General features: G+C 37.3%; 3 protein-coding genes across 6 annotated transcripts in view; 2 read left to right on the top strand and 1 right to left on the bottom strand.

Annotated features, from left to right (window-relative positions):
* Window positions 1–1645, top strand: part of LOC144194802 (paired box protein Pax-7-like) — a 37590-nt gene extending 35945 nt beyond the window's left edge. For all 3 annotated transcript variants that reach the window (XM_077714138.1, XM_077714119.1, XM_077714128.1), the window contains exon 9: window positions 1273–1645. In XM_077714138.1, the coding sequence (XP_077570264.1) occupies window positions 1273–1388 (116 nt within the window). In that variant the 3' untranslated portion in view covers window positions 1389–1645. The remainder of the gene's footprint in view (window positions 1–1272) is intronic.
* Window positions 1646–4700: 3055 nt separating this feature from the next.
* dedd (death effector domain containing) lies at window positions 4701–10276 on the bottom strand. Of its 2 annotated transcripts, none has more exons than XM_077714144.1 (5): window positions 10157–10276; window positions 8593–9174; window positions 7704–7808; window positions 6553–6657; window positions 4701–6435 (listed from the first exon to the last, which is right to left on the bottom strand). In XM_077714144.1, exons 2-5 carry the CDS (start codon window positions 9113–9115, stop codon window positions 6032–6034), a joined length of 1137 nt encoding a protein of 378 aa, XP_077570270.1. In that variant the 5' UTR covers window positions 9116–9174; window positions 10157–10276; the 3' UTR covers window positions 4701–6031. The 2 variants fall into 2 exon arrangements, with proteins under 2 accessions (XP_077570270.1, XP_077570278.1); XM_077714152.1 differs by lacking the exon at window positions 10157–10276 and adding an exon at window positions 9691–10090.
* Window positions 10277–12094: 1818 nt separating this feature from the next.
* Window positions 12095–17555, top strand: LOC144197132 (troponin C, slow skeletal and cardiac muscles-like). The gene is made up of 6 exons (XM_077717741.1): window positions 12095–12191; window positions 14492–14522; window positions 14619–14765; window positions 15887–16001; window positions 16075–16211; window positions 17306–17555. The coding sequence occupies exons 1-6, from the start codon at window positions 12168–12170 to the stop codon at window positions 17335–17337; spliced, it is 486 nt and encodes a 161-aa protein (XP_077573867.1). The 5' UTR covers window positions 12095–12167; the 3' UTR covers window positions 17338–17555.
* The last annotated feature ends 235 nt before the right edge of the window (window positions 17556–17790 follow it).

Consider the following 17790-nt stretch of genomic DNA (forward strand, 5'->3'; position numbering starts at 1 on the left):
AAAAAAAGACACTCTCCTGTCAAAATAGCTGTTTGCGAGGCTCCACGTCGGACACGCGGTGTGACTGCTCAGCAGGGGTTTAAGGTGGAAATCTGTCTGACGGCTTCACGCCTAAGGCCCCGTTAAACCTTGCGAGGTGACAGCCTTGCCCACCCATAGATGCTCTTCTTCCCCAAGTGTGACACCTTCCCTTTTTTTGTGTACTCGACGCATCCTAACGGACACGTGCGCCTTATCCGCAGGCAAACACACGGCGTGGCATCACCGCGCTGTCAACGCCGCTCCCTTTCTCGTCATTTTTTTTCTAAAAAAGAGAAACCATCAGTATCTCGACAGGGGAGGGGCCACGCGGCAGAAATGAGGCGAGAATTAGTGCCAGCTTTCCAGAGGCCTTGATGATCTCTCGTGACCTCTTTTCCATCTCTTTGTCCAATCAAACATTTTCACAGTGTCATAACTGCTTGAATTTTAGTACAGAATTTTTCATTTTGACTGGGATATCAAGCAGTGATCATTAGATCATTTATCCAAATACAGTAATCCCTCGAATATCATGGTTACTGTAGACCAGACATGGTCGCAATGAAATCGCAAAGTAGGGTCATTCCTACCTTTTTTTTTCTTTTTTAGTCCTAGTAGCAAGAGTGGCTTCCGCTTAAGAGTTTCAGTGTGGATTTTCACATTTTTATGAACTTTAAAATAAATAAGTAAATAATAGTAGAAAAAAATCGCGAAAAAGTGAATTTGTGATGAGTGAAGTCGTGATAATCAAAGAAAGCCTGCATCTTATTTTGGATTCTTTGGAAAGATAATCCTTTGCTCTTAATGTTGATCATAGTGATCAGGATTTTTTTATTAATATAATGATGAATATAATTATTATTCTATAGAAAATGAACTTCAAATTGAACATAACTTTCATTTTTTTATTTTTAGAATATTTACAATTTTAACTCACAGAGCTCAGTTTATATATATATATATATATATATATATATATATATATATATATATATATATATATATATATATATATATATATATATATATATATATATATATATATATATATATATATATATATATATATATATATATATATATATATATAAAATATTTAATTAAATTTGTGTATTTTATTTTTTTAATAAAGGGAAAAATATAAGTAGCCCGCCCAGTCAAAATGTACTGTAAAACCAACTATCTATCACCATCAATACATTTGTTTTAATTTTGAGTTCAAAGTTTAATACCGTGTGTTTTCCTCTCCAGCTGCGATGAATTGTCTGGCCAAGAACGTTGGGCTGTCCAGCCAGCGCAGGGTGAAGCTCTCCGATCACTCAGGTGTTTTGGGACTGCTGCAGGTGGAAACTGGACAGGCATACTAGTTACGTCACCTCATCAGAACTGCACCCGTGCTCCAAAATTTTTGAGACATTTTATCATCCAACTGAGCAGTGAGCTGTCTCATAACTTTTGATTGCAGGTGTATGGCGCAATCACTTTTTGTTATGCTGTTTTGTTAAGAACAACACAAATATTTGTGATCATTTGTTCTGATATAAAGAACTTTTGCAGGAATTATTGTGCTCAAATTTGGAAATAAAATGGTCACAAAAACAGCAGTGCAAACCGTAATGGCGATGAAAAAATCATGGGGACATTCACCAAACATGGAGATCATTTAACTTTCTCCTCTTTTTTCATTATAATTTTTTTTTACTTTTGAATAATCTGTAGGTAGATAAATTTGACTCAAACCTGTCTCTCAAATTATTATAAAATGATGTATAACTTTGTAATATATTGTCAAGAAATGTCATGTCTCAATCATTTTTTTAAACATGTGTTTTTATGTGACATTCATCTGACAGATGTATGAGTGGCCCTTTTTGGATGTTTTTATATTCATTCATTTTTCTGAACCGCTTATCCTCTCGAGCTTCGCAGGGGGTGCTGGAGCCTAGCCCAGCCAACTATGAGCACTAGGCGGGGGACACCCTGAATTGGTGGCCAGCCAATCACAGGGCACAAGGAGACAACCATTCAACCAGCCTGGTTTGCTTATTTTTGGGATGTGGGTGAAAACTGGAGTACTCAAGACCAAAACCATGAGGTTGACACACTAACCACTCATTCTTGTCAAATAACAAACATTTGTATCATTATTATTATTGATTGTCTGAAGTGTGTCCTACTTTTGAAATTCATCCATCAATTTTCTTCACTGTTGACATTGATTGATACGTCTTTGTGAGTCACACAAACATCAATTGCCTTCTGTAATTACATGATCACCTTTGACTATTTAATAAAAACATCAATTGATTAAATGTGGTAATAACTTGTGTGAATAATTTGATTAATCCTGGCCGCCAAATTAGTTACGACAGGGGACAGCTATTGAAAATTGACAATTTTGCCCTTTAACTCTTTAGAGCAGTGGTGTCAAAAATACGGCCCGCGGGCCGGATCCGGCCCGTCTGGTGGTTTGGCACGGCCCGGGAAAGAACGCTGCATTGTATAAAAAAATGATTTTTCTTTAAAATGTTTAGTTCTTGTATTATCCGCTAGGGGGCGCAGTGTTTTAGTACATGCAGACAACATGAATTGACATTTATTTATGATCTTATGTTATTCTCTTGTTCATAATGTAAAAGGAAAATTCTTTTAATAAACATTTTGATAATTTACTCATTCTTTGCACTAATTATTAGTATTAGTGACTAATACAAAGGTAAAAAGTGGGCTTATTGTTAGTTCTATGTAATTTTGCAATGAGTTTACTGCTCCGGCCCGCTTGATCTCAAATTAAGCTGTATTCGGCCCGCAGACCAAAGGGAGTTTGACACCCCTGCTTTAGAGCATAAGTGACTACAAGCCTGCCCACAACTTGTCCGATCTATTCTCAAATTGCAGTCTGTCTTGAAAATGAATGAAATGTTGGTTAGCGTTGCGGCTAAAATATGTATTCAATGACTTTGCTTTCAACTAGAAATCCTTATGGTTCGCTATAGTTTTACAGGTGTGTGAGAAAAAAAATAGCAAAAACATTTGAAAATATAGTATGGTAATTAACATCCCTTTCCAATTCCACTGAGTCCATCTTCTTTTCTCAAAATCCAATGATTTTAATGGCAACCATGTTCATTTCCACCAAATATTTTCTCATGACAAATAATATTTAGAACAATTTCATGATCCGGTGTTAACAATGAGAACCATTAAGGGAACTGCCTCCACTTTCAGCTGAAACAAAATATGAAATAATCAGTTCTATTCATCCAAAACGATGTTAGGCCCCCGTCTACGTGGATACCGAGGTATTTTTTTGTAAACACTTAATCGTTCTACAAAATCTTCCGTCCTCAAGAAGACATTTTGCTCGCAGTGTAAACACACATCCTAGTCTTTGCCTCAGTGAAGTCAAAACAGACTAAACCTCTACTGCCGAAAGTTAGTCAGATAACCAAAATTTTTGTTAGATGCCACGACATGAGAATTTCATAGATTGTCATATTATCCTTTAGAATAAAAGTTGAATGGAGTCTAAATCAGCTTTTTGAGTCTAAATGTGGAAAAAAAGGTTATAAAATAATACTGTTTGTTTTAAAAAAAAACGGCCGAGTCCTGCAAATAATCTTAAACTAGAACAAGAAGCAAAAAGGGTGAGTCAACATTCACGTATTAAATTACTCCTCACTTTGGGAAATAAAAAACCTGAAGGTCAAATTGAATTCTGCCAGCTTTTAGCTCCTTTTAAATTGGGGCTAAAACATTATTGTTTACTAGAGCCTCTTCATCACTTTCAAGTTATATGACCTGAGCAATTAATTTATTGGTTGTGGTTTTATGTGCAATTTAATGCAACTTTTATGTATCATATTGCATTTCTTATTTTTATATAAATGTTGAATTACTTTGTGGCAAACTCAAATTTGCGTTGCCTTGTCATGTCTTCATGTCTCCATCTTAGATCTTTGTCTTACTGTAATTTTCTGAATTTTTATCTTATACAATTTTTTTTTAGTGATGGCTTAATTTTGGGGGGATGGTGACTACATACAGACCAAAACACGTGAGTCTATTGAACACGGAGTCCACCTCGGCTTTGAGCGGTCTTATAGCTGGACATTCTCGAGATGTTTGAAATGGCGTCCAATTGTTTCAACAAATGAGTGTGGGACCATCAAGCATTTGGAAATTAAAATTCTAATCACCTCTTATTTTTGAAGACATTACATTTTTTGTGTATGTTGTGGACCTCAAAGAATATACAGTAATACCTTGACATACGACAAATTTGAGATACGAGTAAAATTACAAAATTTTAAGATACGAGCATACGAGACAAATTTTGAGATACGAGAATACAAGACAGCCAGGTGGCAAGAACGCGAGAGGCTACTTATAATACCAAAACACTGTCTTTTTCGGCGCATCTCCCTCGTGTAAATATATCTACGAGCACTGGGCGGAGCATTGCAATTTTTCAATGTTTTTTTGCGTTAGTCAGTGCAAATTTAAGGGAAAAATAATAGGGTCAAAGCAAGGAGGTACAATGAACGGTAATAATAATAATAAAAAAAAAAACATGAGTGGTCTACGCAAGATGGAGCTGGCTTGCCAATGCGAGAAGAGCACCCGGACAAGTTGGCAAGTGATTGTGTGTTATCCTATTGAGGACATTTCAGTGAGTAATATTTTAAAGAGGAGACAATAGCAAACAACCCTCAATAGGTTCCTTTTAAAAACTCAGGCTAAAAGTGAAAATGTTACCGAGGCAAAAAGAGAAGAAAAGTAAAAAAATAAATAAAACAAAATTAGGATTAAGTATAGTGTAAAGTAGGATTAAAATGTATTTTTAAGTGCGTCTATTGTAATCTAAGTTCATTTAAGTTAAATTTATGTTTGTTATGTTACAAGCGCATTGCTGTGCTAAAGGTCTCTTTCTCATATCATAACCACTGTAGTTATAAATAAAAATGTTTTTCCATTGTAATATCCTTTTTTTGTGTTTTTTTCAGAGGGTGGGAACGAATTAATTTGTATTTTGTTCATTTCTTTGAGAAAAGTTGATTTGAGATTGGAGTAAATCAACATACAAGCTTGGTCCTGGAAGGCATTAAACTCACATTTCAAGGCATTAGTGTAATTGAAAAATCTCTAATGCATTCCACTATGGTGGCATCTAACAAAGGTTTGGTAATATTTGATTGCAGGCAAAAAAAAGTTGGAAATGAATGCAATCGAAGGGAGCATAATAACGTGTCATTAAGGTAGCGCGTTGTATTGTGCATATTTCATTTCAAATGCTGACACCAGCAAGTCCTAACACATTATTCTAGTGGTTAAGATGGGAGCATTTATTTTGAACTTAAGAAAAAAAAAATTGAAATCCACTGAAAACACCTACGTGTTATGTTATGGCGTTTTCCGATTTTGAGCATCTCAAACGTTGCCTCCTTGTGGACGAAATGTTACACTTTTTTTTTGCGGATGGACTAAATCCGGTTTCCACGTAGACGCGCAACACAAAAAAAAACCCAAACTGTGACGCTATAAACGTGGGTGCTTTACATATATAATTCTAAATGGGTTAATACAACCAATCTGACCTGAAAAAATAAATTATCTGCAAAGAAAAATGTTGCGACATCCCTCATTATTCTTGACACCTTTCGAGGACGTTTGTTTTCTATGATCCAAATCATAAATGAACCAGAATGCCTTTTGAACAGCTTCATATTCAAATGAATGTAAATGAATGTATGTCTTACCTACTTTTCTCTGGCCCCAATACCTTTGCATGCTATACGTTGGGAGTGGGCGAGGGGTGCCAACTATCCTCCAACCCTTGTGCTGAAAGAACAAGTGGGATTTCTGGAGTTCCAGAGACATACTCACACACACACACACACACCAGACACACACGATCCGGACACAGGTATGACATGTGCATCGTCCTCATCTCGGTCTGTTCCCCGTAGGGAGGCACAGTTGTATTCCTTGGGGAGACGTGAGCTAAAATCTAAGACACGCAGTCTTTGACACCTCCAGGAGGATCTCCGCTCGTCACCAAATTACAAAGAAGTCTACGACGGCCGGCTTGATAATCCTCCTCGTCGACGTTGACCAATAGTTTGATAGCCTCGTGTCCAACTGCTTGTTTAAGAGAATCTGTGATGAAAACGCCTTTGAGGGCTTCTAACAAAGAGCCGTTGATGTAGTCCCGCCAGAAAGCATCCAGGTAGGTGAGCTCCGAGAACTTGATGTCACAGATGATAGAGCCCAGGTCTCGGGATTTGAGGATGGTGTTGGCCTGGTTGAAACGTTCAAACTGTCGCTCCACCGCTTCTTGCTTGTTGGAAAAGATGTTGCCCTGAAGGGCCGAGTCGTGCTGGCAGTATTCGGCCCGGACGCGAAGGCGGATATCTGAGAAAGTACGATCAATATTTAAGCGAGAAGGGGTGAGTTTAAACATAAAAGTTAGACTTTCCACAGTCAAAATACAGCAGCAAGGTTTCTTGAAAATGCGAGTGTGCGTCATACCGCAAGTTTGCTTCTCTCTGAAGTCGGCTGAGGAATGGTTTCTCTTAAACATGCCGTTGGGTACAGAAGGAGCGGCTTTCATTCGGGACGGCCCAACGTATGGTCCTGTGGGGACATACCACAGAGGTGAGTAAGCAGAGCTGCCAACCTCCGACGACCCAATTCCAGGAGTGCCCATGAGAATGTGATTTGCGCAAAATTGGTATAAAATGTCAAAAAAAAAAAAACATACATAGGACAATTTAAATTAAACTGTTATTATCATGTTTTTACATGATTTAAATATTTTGTTTTTGCCAACTATTGGAAATGAGTATAAAAAGTGAACAAAGTATAATTAGTGGCAAATTCAAATTTCTACAACATTATTAACATAGTTTCTTCAGCTGGTCTCTAAACCACACTTGCATGTTGTGCAATGTACTTTTGGAGGCGGCTTCAAAATGGGATATTTACTCAAATCCGAACAAATAAACTTCTGCGAGTGTCAGAAGTTTCATCCAAATTGTCATTCATAATGCGCAGGCATATTTATTGATAAGACTTACCAGTGCTGTGTACTCCTATTTTCTTTAGAACAAACCCCAAAAAACGATAAGATTTGTTTCAAAACAAAAGACTGGCGGTTTAAAGATTCTTAATAATACTTACTTCCCTTATGAAAAAAAAGGAAAATGTTCAAGTGATAAAGGCTACCTATGCAACCGGTTCCAAATCGATTGCCACGCTGAAGTTGAAGCATTTAAATTGTAAATTTGGTGCTTTTACAAAATGGTTGCTTCCAATAAAATTGAAGTGAAATTTTTTTGGATTTATGGAGTATAGGGAGGTAGTCAGGAGTCATAGAGTTTGCGTTAGTTGTCCGGAATAAACTCCAGAAATTTTGGAGAAGTTGGCATTTCTTTGTAACAATCCCACACAACCGAATTGAACATGAAAGATGGGTGTTCAAGGTGCTTATGCATACAAATGGCACATTTATTTTTATTTCTTTGATAACAGAGAAACTAATTTCTAAAGACATAAAAGAATGACAGTTTACAAGCGAAGCTCTTTTGTGATATAACCATATTTTCTACAAGTCCCACTTTTTTGCAGTTTGTCTGGGCCTATGACTAATAGTCAAGGGTGACTTATGTATGTAATCCTACCTGTCATTCTGTGAGGTGCACTGTCCCTGCTTTTCATGGTTCCTCTGGGAGAAATATAGCGCACTGACGTCTCTTCCAGGTACTTGTCAACAGGATCTGGACACACTGAGGGACATGACAAATGCAAAGTTTATATCATTGATCAAATAAAATAAATAAGGGAAATATTTGTGTAATTTTAGAATTGGAGGACACATCATTCAAATTTGAAATCCAAATTCCAAAATAAACAATTATTGATAGGTATATCCCCGATTCGATTGCAAATTGGGTTTGAGTACGTCATTTTCTGCAGTTAGAATTTAGGTGAAAAAAATGGGTTTTACAGAATTTGTTTTTCACTTTTGAGTGCCACAAAGCAATAAAAAAAATCAGGGTTGGCAAAATAATAAAACATATTTTTTACTACACCTCATGAAGAACGTTTTGTTAGCTATCGTGGGAGACTAAAGAAAGTGATATTTGCTAAAGTTTGCAAAAAAAAGATTTGGATTTGCTGTTTGGTAAATGTGATTATATGTTAAATTAAGCAGAATATGTTTTAAACTGTGAATTAATAATATGTAGCTGATCAATATTATTTTCATATGACTCTGATATGCAACAAATTAATTTCGTTTTGAGTAAAAAATAAAAATCAATAATATAATATAAACTAAATCATGTAATAAATATTTAACAATGTAGTCTTTCATCATTTCGCAGCTATTAGAGATAAATATGTAGCAGAAAACCCTTTTAAAAATGGAGGCCCCAATGCCCTGCAATTCAACTCTGGGATTACTGAACTCAGTCAATTGGTCATTTGTTGCCATTGGTATGTTTTGTTCATTGAATAAATCCACTCAAAACAAGAAAGTTATAGAAAAATCATTATAAGACTACGCACCGGCCTGGCGTTTCTTAAGTGTAACGTAAGGCAAAAGGTCATGACGAGTGATGATCCTCAGAAGCTGGAGCACATGTTGAAAGTTGGTCTCATCGCATCGCCCCTGTCGCTCCAACGCCAGCAGGAAATCCCTTCCGCTCCTGATGCCGCCACGCTCGTACTCGTCAATGACGTCAACGAACAAAAACGACAGTACACGAACGTCCCGATGAGTGAGTTGGGCACCCACGATATCGAACATGCGGTGGAGTGAATTCAACCCGTGTGACTTCTCCACCACCTCTTCAGGCCAGGGCTCCAAGCACCTCGACCCTTTGGTTACGCCGGAGTTGACTAAACGGGCCGAAGTGCCGCATCCGGGCCGGCGAGGGAGAGCTCTGTTGTCTGGACGCCGGGCGGTGCCGGCGCTGGCGTTTGAGTCACGACGCGCCTGAATGGGAGGCTGGGCTTGTTGAACTGAGTGATTGTGGGCAACCTGGTGACGAACAGCCCCGCCGTGGAGTTGAGGCTGTTGTGATGTCATCTCAGGGACCGATGCACAAGGTCAACAACCGCAAATCTTTCCCCTCTCTGACTAATGAGCTAGAAAAAAAGGAACACAAGCATTTATTCAAAAACATGATTCCAAATACATGATAATTAGGGCTGAGCAATCTGAAAAAAATGTCATTTTTAAAAAAGAATCTGGATTATTTTCTGTTTTGAGTATGTGTTTTTGATTTACTACTAGCTCTTATGCGATCGAGTCTACAATTGCAATTCACACTTATGACAAATTTAGCATGCTCAACTAGCCCGCATGCATGTTGACATAAGACGTCCAAACAATTTGGACTGGGAGGCCTCCAAGTAAAATGGCAGTGCTCAGAGTTTCATAAGATCAGTGCAAACTGGTAATAGTATTTGCACACAGGTTCGACTAGCCATTAGGATGATTCTACGCTTTTAGTTGAATGTAAATGTATGGCAACTGTCCTATAACTAATGATAGAGCTGTCTGGCTGGTGCCTGTGCATCATCTGAACTCGTATGAAAACAGCACGACTCATGCATGTGACCTTTACAGTAAGGAGAAGCCTCAGAAGCCAAGAAACCTACCAATTGCAACGTGGATCTGAACCTTTATGCAATCACGCCACATTGTTACTATCCGAAGTGCTTTGGCCGTCCAGTGAGCAATGACCAAAAAGCATGACGTACATTTTTCAAACTGGAACACAATAAAACGTACAGCAGTTTCCTACTCGTGACCTGCTTCGGCTTGTTGCAGCTGATGCATGCTAACACGAACAAGCGCAGTAGAAACCGGCGCGGAATATTGCTACAACTCAAGGCGCATTAATAACAAGTTTATGTTAATAGTGGGATTAGTTGTGTTTGACTCTGTGACGAGACATTGTACTCGTATGCCAGTCGATTGGAGCTATAATGCCGTAAATACATGGCGAAAGCTAATGCTAAACTAGCTTGACGCGTCATCTGGCGAGGCTTCTTCGCGTCAAATACATTTGTTTTTTTTTTATCTACATAACGCTCACTCATGTATGGGTTTGAAAATTCTTACTTTGTTGTAGGGCGGCTCCTATTAGCCAGTAATAAGACTCGGTTAGCCCTTATTGGGCCCTTAAACACTGAACACTAGGACTTTATGATAAAATGAAAGTACTTCCTGTTTACAGTAGTGTTCATTTCCTCCCCAGCCGAATTTCGTCTTGTTTTTTTTAAATAACATAACTTTATTGAAAGTCGGTAATTTTGCGAAATTACGTGCCAAATTATTACGTGACAACGCACGTTTTGGATAGCTTTTTTTATTCATCCCGTATTCGGGAAATTTCGTTGTCACAGTAGTAACAGTAGTAAGAGGGTGAGGATGCAGGAATAGGGTTATATATATATATATATATATATATATATATATATATATATATATATATATATATATATATATATATATATATATATATATATATATATATATATATATATATATATATATATATATATATATATATATATATATATATATATATATATATATATATATATATATATATATATATATATATATATATATATATATATATATATATATATATATATATATATGAACAATGATAATATAATAACAATAATTGTAACCTGCCTGCTCTATCAGTGACTCCTTCACTACTTTTTCATTAGTCTGACTCAAAGGAGAGCGCAATAGAGAGTCAAAAGATGTTCATTTTAAAAAATATTGTATTTTATGCTGCTACAAATTTTAAAAAACATGCCTAACCATTTGGCAAAAGATAAAATGTGATAAATCATTATCGCTCCAACCGTGGGGACATTTATGCAAATGCATAGCAAAATCATATTTTGGATGTACCGTGGCTCTTTGCCTAATTTCATGTTTCTTTTTTTTTATTCTCTCCTAAAACACACAAATCCACCATTTCACCAATTTCATTTAAAAAAATATTTGGCAAATCAGATTTTTTGCTGCTTTTGATATAAGGTATGTCTCTTTGAATCTCTCAGTTAAAATTTTGGCTCTATTTAATTTGTTTGGCATCCCTGATGTTTAGCTATACACTTAACCATAAAAAAGGCCCAACAAAAGGTATTACTGTCAGCTTGAAATTAAGGCTTTATGTGGAGACTGTATTTGACCCTAACGGTTAAGGTCAGTTACAGTCTTTACAAATTAGATAGACAAGATTACAGCCCCCCCCCCCCCCCACCCCCTCAAACACACACACACGCCATTACAATCCCAGTGTAGAGGACCGCTATTTCCAGTCAAGGACATGACATACTAAAAATAGCTCTCTATCTGTGTCTGTCTTTTTATGCAGGTGTCTGAAATAAGGCATGTGTAGGAAATAAATCATATCATTCCCTTTATTTTTGGTATTGCTTTTTTAAAAAAAATTAAAATTAATCTAAGGATTTATAATCTTCAGAATCATAAAAAGGATTCGTTATCATTCGACTCACCACCTGGGTTTTGCTCTAGGCAGGCTAACACTATGCAAATAGAACACTGCCTATTACTGAACTAATGTCATTCATTATATCCTCTACTAATTTAACCTAACCTATTATCATAACCCGTGAAGCCAATGCGGCCTTTTTCTTTGTTTTCTTGCTCATCATCAAGCTTTTCTCGTGGAGAATACTTTTGTTCTCTTGTCTCTGTGGCTTCCAATTTCTTCTGCAATTACCTTTTCAAAATAGTGCCATTGTCATGAATTTGGAATCTTAGTCTCTTCATGTTTTAAAGCTACACAGACAAAGTATATTTTTCTCCCTTGGACATTGCAGGCATAGCATATTATAAACATGACAATGACCTAAGTGGGCACTACTGACATCCGCCCAGTGCTTTAATATTCTATTTTGATTGGTGCCTTCTTTTGTTGCCTATTTTTAGGACGCTTTTACTCTCTGTTTCTGTCAATCAGCCCCTCCCCGTCACACTTCAATTTTGTGGGATGGGTCATAAGCTTTTTATAATACAGTAGTCCCCCCCGGTAAAGTCTGAACCAGTCGCGCATTTTGTCAGAGGTGCTCAAGGACCAGCAGCGATGGATGACGTCTATAAAGCAGCGGTAAGTACAGACAGGTCCAGGTTTGTCTATTTTGCTTGATAAGTTTTTTCATTAAGATGCACACCTGATAAAAAATGATCCATTTTTTTAAAAAATCTAATAATCTATACAGGGGAAAATGCTATGAGAGACTGGTATTGGCATACAGCTGAGAAGCCATTGTGACCGTTTGGCCTTTTCAATGTCAAGTCCCACAACTGTCATAGCCCGTATATATAGTGCATGTGATTGTGGATTACAATTGTATGATATAATGATAGATACACAGAAGTTTCATTTTAAATCAGGGGTCTCAAACGTATAATTTATTCAGGAATCACTTGATATAAGGTCGGGGTCAGTATGGGCCACATAGAATTATATTTAACTGATGTAAAAAAAATATTGCATTGGTGTCACAGTTCTTGGGTTGTAGTTACGATCCCAGGTGGATCCTCACTGTGTGCACTTTGCATGTTCCTTTTGGGCTTGCCTGGGTTTTCTCCGGGTCCTCCGGTTTCCTCCCACATCTAAAAAATATGCAGGGTGGGCTGGTTGAACATTCTAAATTGACTCTAGGTATGAGTGTGAATGGGTCTGCGTCACGTGTGCCCTAGGATTGGCTGGCTAACAATTCAGGGCATCCCCCATGACTCTTGTGAGGATAAGTGGTGGGGAAAATGAAAGAATGAATGATGTGTCCACCAGTGTCAAACTCATGGCCCGGGTACTTGAACTGGCCCACCACAACATTTTGTGAGGCCCGCAAAGTAAATATTGTGCATTGACTTCATGAGTCTCAGTAAAAAATGAAAGTCAAGTCAAATATTTGAAGATAAAATGATTAATTATAAAAATAGAGGATATTTACAGATTTTTTCATTCTTTTTTTATTATAAAAAATATAGACAGAAATCATCATTACAGCATAAAAAAACTAAAGAATATTTGCAGTTATTTTCTTTAGTTTTTTTCCTAAATAAAAACATATTACTAATATAATTACTAAAACTAAATACAAATAGTTTACTAAAACTATTAGAAATATAATTACTGTTCCCCCCTGTTTTTGCAATTGACCGTTAAAAAGACAAACTCCCCCAAAATTGCCGACGTTAAAATAAGAAATACATACTGCTTATGGCTACCAACAACATTCTACAGTAGATTTTTTTCCTTGTTTGTGTTTAATTTGATAGTGGGAGGCCTGAATGTTAATGCTCATGTTTCAGTCCCATTGATGATGCAAGACGTCCAGTCTATTATGGCTGGGAGCGAAAAATCTCAGCCAGCCTCTCCAAGTCAAAATGGAACTTTAGCACCATCAATGGCAGAAAATGAGTTAAATGATCGCGATATGTGGAATTGTATCTCCTACAGGGTGGCCCGGTGGCCCGAGTGGTTAGAGGGTCGGCCTCACAGCTCTGGGATGCTGGGTTCAAATCCAGGTCACATCCACCTGTGCGGAGTTTGCCTGTTCTCCCCAGGCCTGCGTGGGTTTCCTCTGGGTACTCTGGTTTCCTACCAAAAAAAATGCATGGTAGGCTGATTGGGCACTCTAAATTGATGAAAAGCAGAGGGTGTGAAAGACAAGTGGTTGTCATGACAACCAGGCTGCTATAGCAACAAACTGTGATGTCCTCTCATCTCATCTAATCACCGATCATTCCTGACATACGTGAGCAAAACAAAAAATAATCTCAACAAAAAGATCTTTAAAACATCTCATCTCCTTTTCTGAACCGCTTTATCCTCATCAGGGTCACAGGGGATGCTGGAGCCTATCCCAGCTGACTCTGGGCCAAAGGCATGGGATACCCCAAATCAATGGCCAGCTGATTGCAGGGCACAAGGAGACAAAAGGCAACCATGGACACTCACACCCATACCTAGGAAAAATTTAGTGTCCAATAAGTTTACCATGAATGTTTTTAGAATGTGGGAGTAAAACAGAGTACTTTGAGGAAACCCACGAAGGCCCGGGGAGAACATGCAAACTCCACACAGGTGGACATGAAATGGACCTAAATCCAGGACCCTAGAGCTGTGAGGCCAATGGGCTCACCACTCGCGCCACCGTGCCGCCGTTAAGAACAGTATGACAATAAAGCAACAGCTGGTGGTACTCATACCCATCAGCATGCATACATACATACTCTTGGAAATAACTTTATGACAATCCGACTAGTACACGCTTTCCAACAACCAGAATAGTAGGTGAAGACAGTTACATGATACTTGACATCACTCATAAAGCTCATAACGTGGGTGAACAGACAAGCAAGTGCATTTGATACCCGTATTGTGCTTTATCTCTCCAGGTTGAGAATTTAACAGAAGAACAAAAAAATGGTAAGCAATCGTATGCTTCTGTTTTACTTGTAACTGAGATAAAGGCAGTTAGGATTTGCTGTGTAAAGTCAAAATTTTCTGTTCCATTACACACAGAGTTCAAGGCTGCCTTTGACATCTTCATCCAAGATGCAGAGGATGGCTGCATCAGCACGAAAGAATTGGGGAAGGTGATGAGAATGTTGGGGCAGAATCCCACACCTGAAGAACTGCAGGAGATGATTGACGAAGTGGATGAAGATGGTATGTCAAAGAGTAAACTGCCGGGGTGTCCTTTTCCGAAACACCCATAATGTCGGCCAACCAGGTCTGCCGAGGATACCGTATTTTCACGACTATAAGGCGCACTTAAACGTCTTGAATTTTCTCCAAAATAGACAGTGCGCCTTATATATGGAAAAAACAGAAAACCAAAAACGAAAAACCACCACTGTCGGATATTAAAAAAAAACACAAACGCCTGAACTGAAACAATACTGTGAAATATGCAGATGCCATCTTAGTTTAAAAATCTTCCATCATCTAGCTCCTCCCTCACTGCAAGATTTTATACAAAAAAGTCCAAAACATCAACAATGGCTGGCTCTAGAGGTGACTGTGTAGTGAGTCCAAAACATCAACAATGGCTGGCTCTAGAGGTGACTGTGTAGTGAGTGCTTCATACATGGAAGTCAATAGCAATTACCGTATTTTCACGACTATAAGGCACACTTAAAAGTCTTAATTTTTTTCCAAAATAGATAGTGCGCCTTTTAATACAGTGCACCTTATAATACAGTGCATCTTATATATGGAAAAAATGTCATTCATTGAGGGTGCGCCTTATAATGCGGTGCGCCTTATAGTCGTACAAATACGGTAATCAACAAATCGCCCCATTTTCAGTTTCTACAGTTTTTCAAATCTAATTTTGGTTGGTCATTTTGAATCTGTTCAAAGTTATTTTCTGTATGCTTTAATTAAAGCACCATTTAAAAAAAATGTATTTTTGATTTATTTAAAATGTTTTTCTGAAAAAAACTGTGACAGGGTAAGTTTGATGCCATTAAAAGGGTCTGTAGATACTGAATGTATAGTTTTTTTAACTGATGGATTGACACTAGATTAGATAAATTGAGATCAAGTGCAAGGTGGTAAACATGGTGATGGAAAGCAGTTGAATATTCACTTTCAATGATGACAGACATCCAATCATATGAATGTAAATGAATTTATCAGTGATAGACGTCCAATCCATTTGCAATGTGGGAGTTCCAATAAATTAATGAACGTTCATACAAAACTTCCTACCTTAAACGGTTGACAATGGCAACCATGAATCAAGATCTATTTCATTTTTAAAATCCTTTTTTCTCTTCTGACAGGGAGCGGGACAGTAGACTTTGATGAGTTCTTGGTTATGATGGTGCGCTGCATGAAAGAAGAGAGCAAAGGAAAACCAGAAGAGGAGCTAGCTGAACTTTTCCGCATGTTTGACAAGTATGTTTTTACTTTTAATGGTGAACAATGCTAACACTTGATTAAACATTTTGTCTTTTTATGCTTACCTGAGGAACGGGGATGGCTACATCGATCTGGAGGAGCTCAAATCAATGCTGGAGTCTACCGGAGAATCCATCACCGAAGATGACATCGAGGAGCTGATGAAAGATGGAGATAAGAACAATGACGGCAAAATTGATTATGACGGTAGTTTAAAGCATTTATTGTTATTTATTATTGCAGGGATGCTTTGCAAAGAAAACATACACACACACACACACACCTATTCTTTTTCCACTATAATGATTGTTTGGTGGCATTTTGTCACTCAAAATAAAGCACCATTTGTTTTTTCAAATTAAACAAAATGATGTTCCCATCTGGTTTTGTAGGAGGGGTGCTCTATAGGTCGATCAAAAGCTACCAGTCCATCACTAGATTGACAGATTGCATGACAGTAAGATTTGATCCAAGGATTGGATTTGCAGTAAAATTTTATATGGGACTTGAGCTGTGAAACAGCGCAAAAGCGAGTCCAAGCACGATTACTACCTGCCTACACTATTTTGGGTTCGTGCTGGGATAAGGTATATCATCAGCATACATAAATAACTTTTGAGTTTTGTCAGGGGCCTGGAAAAAAAGGGTAGATTTACTGTATTTTTTGGACTATAAGTCGCACCTGAGTATAAGTCGCACCAGCCAAAAAATGCATACTAATTAAGAAGGAAAAAAACATATATAAGTCTCACTGGAGTATAGGATGAATTTTTAGCGAAAATTATTTGATAAAATCCAACACCAAAAACATACATGTTATCTTGAAAGGCAATTTACAATTAAAATAAAATAGAGAACAACAAGCTGAATAAGTGTACGCGGTATACTATTGTTACATGATTGAAATGCCTGGTAATGTCAATAGAGTTATTCAGATTACTCTAGCATAAATAACATGCTAACAACTTTACCAAACTATCAGTTCCAAATCATTAAATATGCAAGTTATATATAGTAATGATTTTTCCTCTTCATTGTGCATTATTTGGCTGATGCGTCTTATAGTCCTAAAAGTATGGTACTTTATTAATAATAGATATCTACAGCATTTGAAGTAGATAAACTGGCGGAAAAAGAACTAAAGGTAATTCGCTGCCATCCTTTCTCTTCAAATGAATTGGACATTTAAATGATATGTCTATTGTCGTTTAGGGAGGGATGATAAGTGCTCCTTTTTTTTATGGCGCTATTTAGATTGTCAGTGTTAGTAAACATATTGTTCCATGTGTTTTCTTCAACAGAATTCCTGGAATTCATGAAAGGTGTTGAATAAAGAATTCCAATGGAGGCCACGCGATGCTTATTCCTTATGTTTCGCCAGCTGGATCAAATGCTTCAGAATGGTTTATTCCCTGTGTTAATTGTGTTCTTGAAGCAACATAAAAATTCAGCAGGCATTGAAACATGCTGCCATGCTTTCTGAAAATAACTTAAGTGCCAAGATTGTTTTACAAAACCAGATTTTAAATAAAAATATTTTCAGAACTATAAGTGTGCATTTCTGTTCTCAAAATGTAACATCTAGGAAATCATTTTGCGTTAATATCTTGTAGGTAGTTCTCAGGGGGGTGACAGAAAAGATGAAAGTCAAAGTTAGAATAAAACGTCACAGGAAAAGATAAGTGGGAGTTCAAAAATAGGCGCATTTTGTCCTCACAAACATGTAGCCTTTTAGACTTTAAAAAAAAAAATTGCCTCATTTTGATACACTATTCTGGAGATATTT

The sequence above is a fragment of the Stigmatopora nigra genome, chromosome 1 (genome assembly GCF_051989575.1).
Source record: "Stigmatopora nigra isolate UIUO_SnigA chromosome 1, RoL_Snig_1.1, whole genome shotgun sequence".
Classification (NCBI taxonomy): Eukaryota; Metazoa; Chordata; class Actinopteri; order Syngnathiformes; family Syngnathidae; genus Stigmatopora; species Stigmatopora nigra.

What these genes read in the sequence shown, in the direction of transcription:
- dedd (XM_077714144.1), bottom strand. Translation starts at nt 9,115, where the DNA reads ATGACATCACAACAGCCTCAACTCCACGGCGGGGCTGTTCGTCACCAG. An exon ending in TGCACCTCACAGAATGACAG is followed by an intron (nt 6,658 to 7,703) that starts GTAGGATTACAT and finishes ATGTCCCCACAG; the next exon opens with GACCATACGTTGGGCCGTCC. An exon ending in CAGAGAGAAGCAAACTTGCG is followed by an intron (nt 6,436 to 6,552) that starts GTATGACGCACA and finishes GTACTTTCTCAG; the next exon opens with ATATCCGCCTTCGCGTCCGG.
- LOC144197132 (XM_077717741.1), top strand. Translation starts at nt 12,168, where the DNA reads ATGGATGACGTCTATAAAGCAGCG. An exon ending in AACAGAAGAACAAAAAAATG is followed by an intron (nt 14,523 to 14,618) that starts GTAAGCAATCGT and finishes CATTACACACAG; the next exon opens with AGTTCAAGGCTGCCTTTGAC. An exon ending in CTTTTCCGCATGTTTGACAA is followed by an intron (nt 16,002 to 16,074) that starts GTATGTTTTTAC and finishes TGCTTACCTGAG; the next exon opens with GAACGGGGATGGCTACATCG.